Source organism: Dipteris shenzhenensis, chromosome 11, assembly GCF_047967505.1.
Source record: "Dipteris shenzhenensis isolate YYH24624 ecotype China chromosome 11, Dip_SZ_1.0, whole genome shotgun sequence".
Taxonomy (NCBI): Eukaryota; Viridiplantae; Streptophyta; class Polypodiopsida; order Gleicheniales; family Dipteridaceae; genus Dipteris; species Dipteris shenzhenensis.
The window spans coordinates 38,145,230-38,157,376 of NC_141606.1; the positions used below are offsets into that span (position 1 = coordinate 38,145,230).

At 41.0% G+C, this 12,147-nt stretch overlaps 1 protein-coding gene across 1 annotated transcript in view; it reads right to left on the minus strand.

The window, feature by feature from the left end:
• Positions 1–1,410: 1,410 nt before the first annotated feature.
• Positions 1,411–12,147, minus strand: part of LOC147896988 (P-loop containing nucleoside triphosphate hydrolases superfamily protein) — a 129,814-nt gene continuing 119,077 nt past the window's right edge. The window contains exons 13-19 of the mRNA XM_087381387.1: positions 9,545–9,627; positions 9,053–9,327; positions 8,852–8,943; positions 7,320–8,630; positions 6,915–7,207; positions 2,445–2,606; positions 1,411–2,110 (exon numbers count right to left, since the gene is read on the minus strand). Coding sequence (XP_087237513.1) covers positions 2,011–2,110; positions 2,445–2,606; positions 6,915–7,207; positions 7,320–8,630; positions 8,852–8,943; positions 9,053–9,327; positions 9,545–9,627 — 2,316 coding nt within the window. The 3' untranslated portion in view covers positions 1,411–2,010. The remainder of the gene's footprint in view (positions 2,111–2,444; positions 2,607–6,914; positions 7,208–7,319; positions 8,631–8,851; positions 8,944–9,052; positions 9,328–9,544; positions 9,628–12,147) is intronic.

A 12,147-nucleotide genomic window follows, 5' to 3' on the forward strand; every position in this document is an offset into this window, starting at 1 on the left:
CAAGAAATCATGGTCCCACGAAAAAGACCGCTACTGAAAATAAAATTTGAGATGCCTCAAAACATGGACACCATTGCATAATCGGACTCAGCAAGAAAATCTGTAAATATCTCTTTTGTTGAAACTCCAAAATCCCAACTGATGAGTGAGAAATGGGAGTCAACACTTATCCATTGCCATGTGGCATAAATCTAAGGTTTCAAAACTTTAGAATGAAAAATGCATAACAGAGAGACGAAATCGAATACACAGAGATCTATAACTCTGAAAATACTCCACCGAGTCGCGCAAAAACTGACAAGTAAGGATTTTTGGGCGTTCGGAATGCAATAGGACAGACTTTAGAATGAAAAAGAGGGAGAGAGAAGCAGAGAGCCACACAAGTTTTGGTAGGTGCAGAACACCCTAACCTTTTTTTTCATTCATTTATATATGTGTTTAAGTATTGTACATAATCAAGATAAAGGCATGGTGACCTTTAACCCCCACTACCTCAGTTGTTCATTATCTAGACTTGATGAACTTAGTTTATCGATGGTAGATAGTGATGCACTAGCAAATTGAAGACTAGCTAGTTGTGTAGCTGCTAGTTAGTTTTGCATTAGCTAACAATTCAACTAGTATTTCTGAACTAGTTAGTTGTGAAAAACGGTTGTTGAACTTCACACCACATTGATTTATTGTAGGTAGTGATGCACTAGCAAATACAAGACTAGCATGTTATGTAGCTGCTAGTTAGTTGCATTAGCTAGCTGTCCAACTAGTATTTCTGGACCAGTTAGTTATGAAAACTGTTTGTTAATCATGCACCACCTTTACACGAGACAACAAGCTAGAGGTAGCATGACAACAAATCCACTTGATTCCAAACGCGACTATATCTACTAGATTACACAAAATGTCCAATGCTATGCTTCGAAAGTGAGACGTGCATGCACTTTTTGTCAGTAATAGCCATCGGTTGGCACTTTCACTTTATCCAAGTACCACAGTCAACCAAGTGCTGAAATGAGCACCCACAAGTTTGTCTCTACTCAAAGAGATGCCATACTTCATTTTTTAATGAACTCCAAGCTTGTATAAAAGAACTCCAAGCTTGTACTATCAAAAGGGACAAGCAATGGCATTCATCCTATCTACTTACAACGAGAAAAACTCACAACAGATTCTACCTTTAAGGATACCTATGATCATAAAGACATAAGGAAGACAGCTAGGTGTATTAAAAAGAAAGAATCCCCATATAAAGATTCATGGCATTTTTAAGCGTCGATTGTGCAAAAGTCATTTGGATGCTTACACTATCAAGTGAACACGGGAAAATTTTGTATGCTTGCTGAAGTTTAAGCAGGTTGAAGTTAGAATAAAAGAGACATAAAATTTTAGTTCTGCTAAAAAGCTACATTGCAATATTTGGGAACATGGTAAGATGCTTGAGCATTTATATAACAAGCCATCATTTGAGGAAAACGATGTTGTACACAGAACTTTTACCTGACCCATGGATAAGATATTCAGTGCAGCCAGTAATGAATTCGCCACTAACAAAGAATCATGTAACACTCAGCACGGACTGCTGCATAGAAAAAAGTCAACTCCCCACCCTTCCTATACCCATCCTGGCAGCAAAGGCTATTGAAGGAGATATAGTTGTACATCTCCATCAAGCTCACAAGCAAATAGTCTTGCATAGCAAAATGTCAACTATTGCTTGGTTGGAATGATTTTGAGGCCGCAGAAATATATCACCTGTGTGATCTACCTGCTGATGATACCAAAATGGTCATCCATGGTTCCCTTTTAGATTAACCCAGTGGATGTCCATGCTGGATATTTTTAAAGTACATACAAGAGCCAGTCGATGGCAACTACCCAGATGCATTCATTCTGGTGATATTACCTCATTTGCTAACATCAGTGGTTCAATGGTAGAAATTTGGCAATTTGTATCTTTGCATCCAATGACTTGCCCCGGCAAGAAATTTTCCGACATACAGAACCCTTAACAACTCAAGTTCTACCAAAGCTGCACAGTTGTTGCAGAAACGCTATACTCTCTTCAGAAAAATCCCATGGGTGTGTGCTGAAGTAGTGATGATACCCCCGACCCCTATACAAAACAGTCCAGATCATCAGCATTCCGACAAATAAACACAGCAGGCCCAATAACATTCACAGGTTGAAGTCAACTTGAGCTAATCACCTCCATACAAGGTACTGAGAACAAGGATAGAAACAGTCAGTCCAAAGATTGTCAATCAGAAGCACGTTTCCGTATCAAGAATGACAAATTAACAAAAATTTCAGAGTTAAAAAGTCCAGAGCTACACATCCTGCATTGGTCAGGGGCAATATCTACAACAGGAAAGATGCACTAACATGCATGTATAGCTTCTATTGCTGATAATCTGTAGAAGACATTGTCATAAGATCATGTCACTCACCTGCGTCCAGTGAAGCCAGAAGCAAGGCGAGCCTGCTCCAAATGCCCTATCCGTGCAACAAAACTACTATATTCATGAAAAGCAGCTCCCAGTAAGGGCCCCTGTGCTTTTGGTGGAAAACCAGTAGACAAGTTATGTTGTACAGCAGCCTTCCTCTCCCACCTGAGAGCCACTTCCCAATCAATGACTGAAATATTCATAACAAATACATAAATAAAACTTCAGAGCAATTACTGCAAGATGATGACACAAGATCGTGCCTTAAGAGCGAACAATTTCCTTTTCGGGGGCGGTGAATAACCAGATAGTTTTGACTAGACTACTCTCACTTTGCGTGAATAACCAGAACATCAAGCCTTTATCTATGCCAAAACAGAAGATATCGTACTCTTCAAAAATCCATAGAGCAAACCAACTGTCCACACTCCTGAAGAATCAAGTAATTATGAATAGAGCCAAGCAGGGCAGGTCCCTTTCCTGAGCGATATCAAAAGAAGCTAGTAAGTAGAATCTTTCCATTAGATAACAATCCCAAACTCAGAGAAATCTCTACCAGTCTCCTGAGCATCTATTCCACTGCCCATGTAATGATCTAACATGATACACGATAACATCATTTTGTTGGTCTGTTGCCACCGATGACCTCACTCACTCATATGGGCACATCATTCCTCTACATCTCCCCTGTGAAAGTATGAATAAATCCCCAAAGTATTGGATAGACCACCAGTAGAACGATGGCTCACACATGGCCAGACATCCATTCCTGAACAAAGCATCCAGGTGCTCATTCTCGTTATGATATGAAGGATGAATAGTCTAGAGATTGATTTACGTGTCCAATCTCTGATGCAAGCTCGCAACCACTATGCTTGAATTGCAATACAGGTTCAAGGGCTCATCAACAGGTTCTCTTGGATCAGAAAGTGAAGTATGCTTTTCATGCACGAGAGTCATTTCGGACTCAGCTGGGATGAGGAGTTGATAAACACTTCTTTTCTACTCTTGGTTCGAGATAGGATAGAGAGTATTTGCCAGCTCCTTAACTCTAACAAGGTTTTATAGTCAATTCATAATGCTATCTTACGTACTGCTTTTGATTTATATGCCTCCCTTTTTCTACAGCTCTTGACATGCTTGCCTAAGATGATTCCAAGCAAAGGGTTTCTACAGATCTTGACATGCCTACCTGAGATGATGCCAGGCAAAGAGTTTCGTAGGCTATTCTAGGCTCCAACATTGGTGAAACTAGATACGAGTCTTACTTGAAGCATCTTTTACCAATTTGGAATTTAGGACTGCACTTCTCGCCCTTTATAACGGCAAGTGTCCTGGCTCAATGGATTGACACCCTCCTTCCTTTCTTTTTGGGACATGATTGAAGACCATGTTAAGCCAGCCCTACAAAGCATTTGGAACTTGGATGCTATGCTTGATTCAGTCTCATTCGTCTTATCCCGACAGGTGGGCATATAGATTTGATTGCCCAATCGAGGCCCTCTTCTATAAAACCGTGACAAAAGCTATCAATTTCGACTGCAGCCCTTTCTTCCAGATCTTATTCATGATACTCAAATAGGCTTTGTGCATGGCTGAAGCATCTTTTATACCATTTTTTCCTTTTTGGGAGGCTTTAGAGTAGTAGGCTAAGCAGAGCGACCAGGGGTTAACCATTCTACTCTTGGATTTTGAGAAAGCCTATCACAATAGATTAGGTCTTCTTGAAGGATACCCATCTACAGTTTGGTTTTCTAGGTGCTTGGATCAGATCGCGGTCTACATATCAGCCCATAGCCAGGTGCTTGTCGAAGGGTCAAAGGAGAGAGATTATAGATTTCAAGATCCATCCAACAGGGATGCCCTCTTGCCCCTTTCTTGTACTTATTCATGGGCTAAATCCATGAGCATCTATTTGGGATGTCACGCTGACATTATTAGGCTAAGGCGTCCCCTGAGGTAGGATAAGGAGATATTGGATAATGGGCATGCTGATAACATTGTTGTTTTTTTGGATGCCACTCCCCAAACTCTTACATCAATAAAGACAGCCTTGGATTTATTTTGTTCGGCAATAGGTGCACACATCAATTGGAATAAATCCAATGGCTTCTCGATTAGTCACGTGGAAACCCCTGTTGAGGGGCTGATTTTGATTTCACTTAGATTGAAAGACGTGTCTCGGACAGATATTTGGGTTGCAGGTTTATGTGGCTCTCTCTGCTTCATAACAATTTGCTCCTATGTTGGAGAGTATCAAGAGAAAACTTCCTTTTTGGAGTTCAGCTAGACCTTGCATCCAAAATGGTAGTTGTTAACCAGATACTGCTGGCCACAAAATCGTTAATCTATTCTTTGTTAGTGCCACTCTAGGGAATGCAATACTCAGCTCAAAAAGCCGATAAGAAATTTCTTGTGTAGTGGACTTGATGCTTCTGCAGATACCAGAGCCAAAGTGGCTTGGGAGACCTTGATTCTCCCCACACAAGGAGACCTCAATATCATTGATCCAAATTTACAGTGCAAGGCCTTGCTTTGTAATCAAGGGGATTTTGCCAATACAGGAGCCTTGGAAAGATTTATTCACTCATCGCATACAATCCTGCTCTCCCTCCTTGAGTGGTTGATTGAATGGACAGTACTAGGTGGATCTTTATCTCAATGCATCTTAGGATTTCTTCTTTTCCTCTTATGGTTGCCAACTTGAGAGCTTAGGGAAGCTACAAGATTAATCTCCGAAGCATTCCACCCTCTTCTTTTTGAAAGAGATTGATAGGCAATGATGTGGGAACGACCTCATACTTGATGATCATGGCAGACATCTTGATGCTTTGGTTACATGCAGATGGAAGACAGGAGTCGCTTCCTCTGTGGGCTCATAGAAAGGATTTCCAAAACCTTCTATATGATCGTAAGCTTCCAATTGGTTAGCCACCTCAAAGAAAGTGAAAGAAGAATTGAGCAAATTGATGCAGCCATACCCTTGGACTGGGTTTCTCACAAATGGCAAGCCCTACCATCACTCTATATGGCTTGAGGCTTTTACGAGGTCGAGTATCCCACTTCATGTCATAGAGCTTCAACAAGGTTCAGATGAGGATGCCTTGATTTACAATGTTCACTCTAGGGGCAAGCAGGTTATCTAGATCGAAGGATGAGGATATCCTTATGGACATGGCCTTTGAGCCTCTTAGAGTTTTGGATCATGCGGAGAAATGTTTCTTCACTTCAAATTGGTAACTAGACCCAAGTCCAAATCACCGACTCTTGGATTCATGGAGAGTTCGGCTTTGTAGAGGTGTCCCCATAAAGTATATATAGTGGCACCCTGTGAAGTGAGAGTGGGTTGATGTAGGGAACCATTAGAAGAGCCTCCCTTTCTGCTACATGGTTAGCAATGCTAGGAGGTTCCACCTCAATGTTAAGGGCTGAAATCCCACCAAAGCTCCTCATTGGGACAACTTCAGATATCTACAACCTTGCAGCAACCTTTTTGGAGGAAACTTTGGAAGTCCCTCGGTAATAGAAAAATTACTATTTTCTGCTGGCTTTTATGCATGGAGGGATAACAATGAGCTTGTGGATGTCCAGGTTTGGATCAAACACTACTTGCTCTCGCTGCCTTTCTGTTGAGGAGTCCATTCAGCATTGTTTATGCGGGATTGCTAGACTTTTGAGTACTTTTGTTTCCTCCCTCTTCTTCACGACCTAGGGCTCGATGGCTTGGCTTTATTTGTAGGCATCATATATTTTATAAGATAGGTAACTCCTATTGCGCTCTTTCGGTTCGACGACATTTATTGGGGTCGTGCTCTCTGAATGTTTCCCCTTCTCCATACAAACATGCACGTGCCTCAGTGGATACCTGTTGGGAGATCTTAGCAGCAGTTCATCAAGGTATATTTGGAGATCTAGATGCACAGAGACACTTGATGGCTTCATGGCTTCCAAGTCCACCCCTCTCACACTTCATCCAGTATTTGGCCAGAGACTACACACTCTGATGGCCATTTTGTTGAGCATGCATAGTCTTCCCAGGCGGCCTCAACTAGGTGCACTATCTTCCTCAAGGAATGGAGTGGCTCTCTTTTTTTTCTCAAAGTCAACCACACTTTTGAGGTGGCATTTTCAGCCTCAACCTTGGCGCTTTACTGGCTCCTTTTGATGAGCAGGTTCTTGACGCACTCAAGGTATTCTATTTGATATGCTATGCATGATGTACTTTTTCCATGAGCATTGCTCTTGAGGTTTTTTTCATACTTAATAGAAGCCTTTTCATTGAAAAAAATGATCTTTACTCTAATTAGAAACATTTAGAAGTGTAAAGAAGGTAAGAGGGAAAACCAGAGAGGAGAGGTAGATTTACGAGACAAAGAAAAGAGAACAGAACACAACGCCTCCTAATATAGAACAAGATTTCCCTCCAAAAGATAAATCACAGTCTATATAACAATAATAAATCAAGGAAATTACCGTTCAACATCCAGCTCTGAAGAAGAAGGGCCAATAACAAAATGCTGACAGCCTGCCATTTGCATCCTTCCTCTATCTAATGCCCGTTTTCCTAGAGTATATGGATCATTCATTGCAAGCATCACATCTTCAGAAGAAAGAATGGCAGTCATCTCCTCCAGGGACTTGCAATGAGTACAGCATTCCTGGATGCACAATTGCAGGGAAGTATGTGCAATTTGTGCACAAGTCTGTAAATGGCAATTATAATCAGGACTCTGAATGTAAGTGGAACTGCATACATCCTCTAGAGCCTGCACTAGACAGTGTCAATATCATCAGTGATTTACATTGTGCCAGTCCGCAAACAAAATCTGAAAGTGAATAACAGATGGCAGAAGGAGGTATGAGAACAAGAAAATGTACCATATCTTTAGAGCTATGCCTGGATGACATAATGTCACATGCTGAAATACTTTCTACAAGGTTAGATAAGGACACCATGGCTGGGAGAGAATCCCTAGAAGTGGAGCTAAGTACAAAGCCGTATTCTTCTCTGGAATCTTTAAGATGACACCATAAGCTATCGACTGCATCTGAGACAGTTCTTACGCTTTCATTTAAAGCATGTCCATGATCACTTTTCAGATTCCCTGAATGATGTTCTGGAAAAGAACCATGACAAGTTCCATCAGGTTGAGGAGCCTCGGACGTTGAAGACAAGTGGTCATTTTGTGGCTCTGTAGCATCATGGCAATCCAATTCTTCAGTCCCAAAATATGTAGCATCTTTTAAAGTTCCTCCAACCCAATCAGAGCTTTGCAACACCTCAACAGGCAAACATTTGATCACATCTTCTTTCTCAGGCTTCTTTTCTGAATAATCTGCATAAGGTGAATGAAGCAGACCCTGACAAGATGTTTCCTTCTGAATTCCGTTTGGTCTATCCAAAAAAATTCCGTTTGGTCTATCCAAAAAAATTTCAAGTTCGTTTTCAGTATTTGGTGTGCTAGCTGAGGGAAGCAGACCCTCACAGGTCCTTTCTTTCTGAACTGTGCTTGGTGCATCATCCTCCGAGTCAGACATTATAATCGCAAGCTTTCTTCTTATTCTTCTTCTCAAGAGAGGCGACCGAGCCAATGTTTTTGCTTCCTTCAAGCTCTTGACAGGAGTCTGCAAAGGTTCATTTGTATCAGCCAACAAGCATTGGGCATTAGTTTCATCAATGTTTGCCCCTTTGGCTTCCTCTTTGTTAGCATTGACTACTTTCACAGGGGATACAACATCTTTGCATCGCCTCTTCATTTTATTCACCAAAACAGCGTTTTTGGCAGCTTCTAACTCTGCCTTCTTTTCTTCAGCACTGCATAATCTTTCTTCAGAGTCAAAGATTGTTGCATTTAATTTGCAAGCAACAGACTCGGCAACACTACAAGGGAACCCTAGGGGCAAAACTGCAGGCCAAAATCTGTGGTGAGCTTCAAGCTTAAATAGCCATGTTGCCATTGAGCTGTCAACCTCCTGAGACTTGAAGTTGTTTGGTATTTCTCTTTCCTTCCCATCTTTAACTTCAATAGTATTGTCTTTCTCATTTACTGCCTTAGATAGCCTTGCACAACTGTATCCCTGACACCAGAACTGAAGGAAATTGAGCAGTCTCCTTGTATCATGTTGACAGACCTTCACCACCTGCTCCAAAAACTCTGGGCTGCTTGATATACCCTCTGCTACACAAACCTGATAGGAAGAGCAGAAGCACCAAATTGTTCGGAACATTGCAAACCTTAGGAAAAAGAGCCTCAACTGATATTGCAATACACTGAAGGAAAATCATACTAAGCATAGAAAAAGTACTAAACTGCTTACAATTTTGCAGATCTTTAGGAAAAATGTCTAAACCAAGGTTGCAAAGCACTGAAAGAATGAAAAGCAAGTGATGAAAAGGAACAAAAGCATACCATGTATGCCAGAGTTACTAGTTCCTCAGTAGATGGCTTGGTAAATCTCAGTGATTGTGTATTTAGTGCATGAGGAAGTGGTAACTCTTTATCTAAATTAACAGAAAAAGGGAATGTCAAATACACTCAATATAGTTAAGCAGAGAAGTTTATCAGAAAGTGAAACAAAAGCAGCAAGGCTCCATCAGCAGCACAACCAACCATTGCTTGTCAGAATTATTGGCCGTTTTGTAGTTCCTGCCAGCTGTACAAGAGCAGCCATGAACCCACGATCTTCTTCAAAAACCATGTCAACATCTTCAAACAGCACGACAGTCATAGCCTTGCTCTCACATTCAATAAACCGACTGTTTCCATCCTCGAGAAGCACCCTCGAGTGAAGGTGTTCAGATTCAGAAGTCAAAAACGACCTTGCCGTACTTAGTCCGTTTTTGTTCCTTTTGTCAGTCTCTGTAGGTACTCCAAGATCAGCAGACCTGGAAAGACATAAAAGACCCTAACATCTATCAGCATTTGGAAGCGCATAGCTTAAATCAATTGATACCAACAACCTTCTTTAAAGATTACAACTACCAATGAGTTGTCACTGCCAAAGCTAATCTCATTGAGAGCTTCCTGAACTTAGCCCCTCCAAATTTGATGTAAGAGGACAGAAACAAGCTCAGAAGTTTGGTGAATATAAGTAGAACCCACCAATTTCCTAGACGGTGAGATTCCATCGCCTCACCAAACTTGTGCTTTATAAGAGCACCACTGCGATTGTCAGAGGAATTTACCTAGCAAAGTTACACCAAGCAACAATGAATTACTGTTTGAATCTCAAGTATTCGGCTCAAAAACCCACTCTCAGTCAAGTTCTGAATATCATACCACAGAATCTTAAACATGGTAATGCAAAGTACTCATGCTGCTTAAGAAATTGTCAAAGATATTAAAAAATATGGGCCACATGCACTGACTTGAAATGGCGAGAATGCTTTTTTTTTTTAAATTATGCTTGATAAAACATCACTTCATGTATATAAGATTAAAATATTTCAAAAGTGCAGAATAAAATATGTCGAGAAAATGAGGCACAACACATGGGAAGCTATCAAATTCTGGTCACAATCTCATATGAGCCACCCACTCAAAGCAAGATGTACATTTTTCTTCCCCATTCTATTGGACAATTCTACTTCAGCTCTCTCTCTCTCTCTCTCTCTCGGCCTCTTTTGAAGCATGCTTTGCTGCATATGGTGAATTTTGCTTGGCAAAATAAAAAAATGCCAGACACATGGAAGAGGGGTCTTCTTAAACTCCTTCCAAAAAAGCAAATCTGTGAATCTTTGGTTGATTGGAGACCTATCACGCTTATGCTAGTTATTTACAAATTTACTACCAAAATGATTGTTGATCGGATAAAAGGCTATTTGCACGTGGGTTGCATCCTTGCGCAATATGGTTTTGTTCCTCGTAGGCATATCACAGACAACATTGCTAATGCCTATGTTGGAATAGAATATGCCAAATATATGCAGCAGGATGTTTTGCTATTGCAAGTTGATATTGCCAAAGCTTTTGACACTGTTCAGTGGGACTTTATTTCACAAACAATGCAGGTCTTGGGATTTGGCAAAAAAATGCAGCAAGTTATCAATTGGCTATATCAAGATAGTAAAGCTGCCTGCATACTTTCAGGGGATATTTCTACAACCTGGACTCTTGGTTGTTCTGTTTGGCAAGGCTGTCTCCTTAGTGCTTTACTATTTGCCATAGCCACTCATCCAATGCTTCAATATATGAACCACCTTTTGGACACTGGCATGTTGCATGGATTAGAAATTCCTGGCAGCCGTAGCAAGATCGCTCAAGCATATGCTGATGATTCTTTCTTTACCCCGAAAAATACTGAGAGCGATCTCTCCTTGATTATGTAGGCTCTTTCCACATATGGCTTGGTGCTGGTTTTCATGTGAATTTTCAGAAATCCAAGCTCTTGCCGTTGCATGCTAAAGACTGGCATAATCTTTGATGGCCTGGGGAAATTGTTCCACCTTCTCAATTGATTCGACATCTTGGCTATCCTCTAGGTTGGGGGCTCACTCGTTCTCAACAAACTGCTCACAAAGCTGAGGAAAAAACTTGAATATTGGAAGCTTGCAATTTGGCCATTACATGTTCGTTTGCAAATAATGCAATCCATTTCGATAGCATACATACAATTCTATCTGCCCCTCATTATGTTTACTCAGGCAGATCTGGCTTCCTTTATGTCTGCTATCATGGAGATTTTTTGGCGTTCAAAAAATGGCAAGAAAAGTCTCAAATTACTCTCTATGCATCGTCTTTGTTCTCCAAAGATGCACGGGGGTTTGAACATACTCAATATTCAACTGCATATACTTGCTCACAGGGGGGAAATGATGTTGCAATTTATGCAAGGGGATCAGCCTTGGGCTTTCATGATCCACTCTCTTTTGTTGCATATTGATACTTTTGCTTTTGGGCATTGGCAGCCTACACAGTGGGATTTTCTACTTGGCTCTATTCAAGGCAAGATCAGAGGCTGCCCTTTTGTCTCTCGTTTGCTTCTTGATTGGAAGCATATTTTATCCCACTTGGAATGGAATGGCAGGGATTCTTTGTTAGGAAATTCCTTGAGGGCTGAGAATATTTATTGATCCAAAGTATTCCACCCTCCTTTGGCTATACAAGAACCCAGGCGTTCTTATTTTATATCTTTCAAAGGTATTGCTTCTGTGGCGAATGTACTTCAGGATGATGGCACTCTTTTATCTTTTTCTGCGGCTGCTAGCAAGTATGGTTTGGGAGCTCATTATTGTCCTTTATGGCACAAAATTTCAGAAATGCTTCAACCTTTCTTGCCAGTACCTCGTTTAGAACTTCAGGATAGGCTTGAGGATTGGAATCTCCATTCTTCCTCTTCTTCAGCCTGTCCTTTGAAGCTGTCACATATCACAATGTCTTCTCTGTATAAAGTGTTGTTCTCCTCCTATTCCTCGTACTCCCCCAGTGTCCCTAGTCTCATCTCTGTAAGCAGACTCCCATGTGTACCCGCTGTCTACTAATAGTGGGTGCTCTGGACTCTGATGTGTCTCTTAATAAAAGACTATGTCGCGATTCCGACTTGTCGTGACTAGAAAATTAAGACAATAAACAACAATACATGAGTCTAAGATTGAGGGTCTTTTGGTTTGGATTTAAACTCCTTGATGAGGGCCAAACCTTCATGATATACTTATTGCCCTCCTTCCTAGCATCCTTGACCTTGGCCAATTCCATTGCCTTTTGAT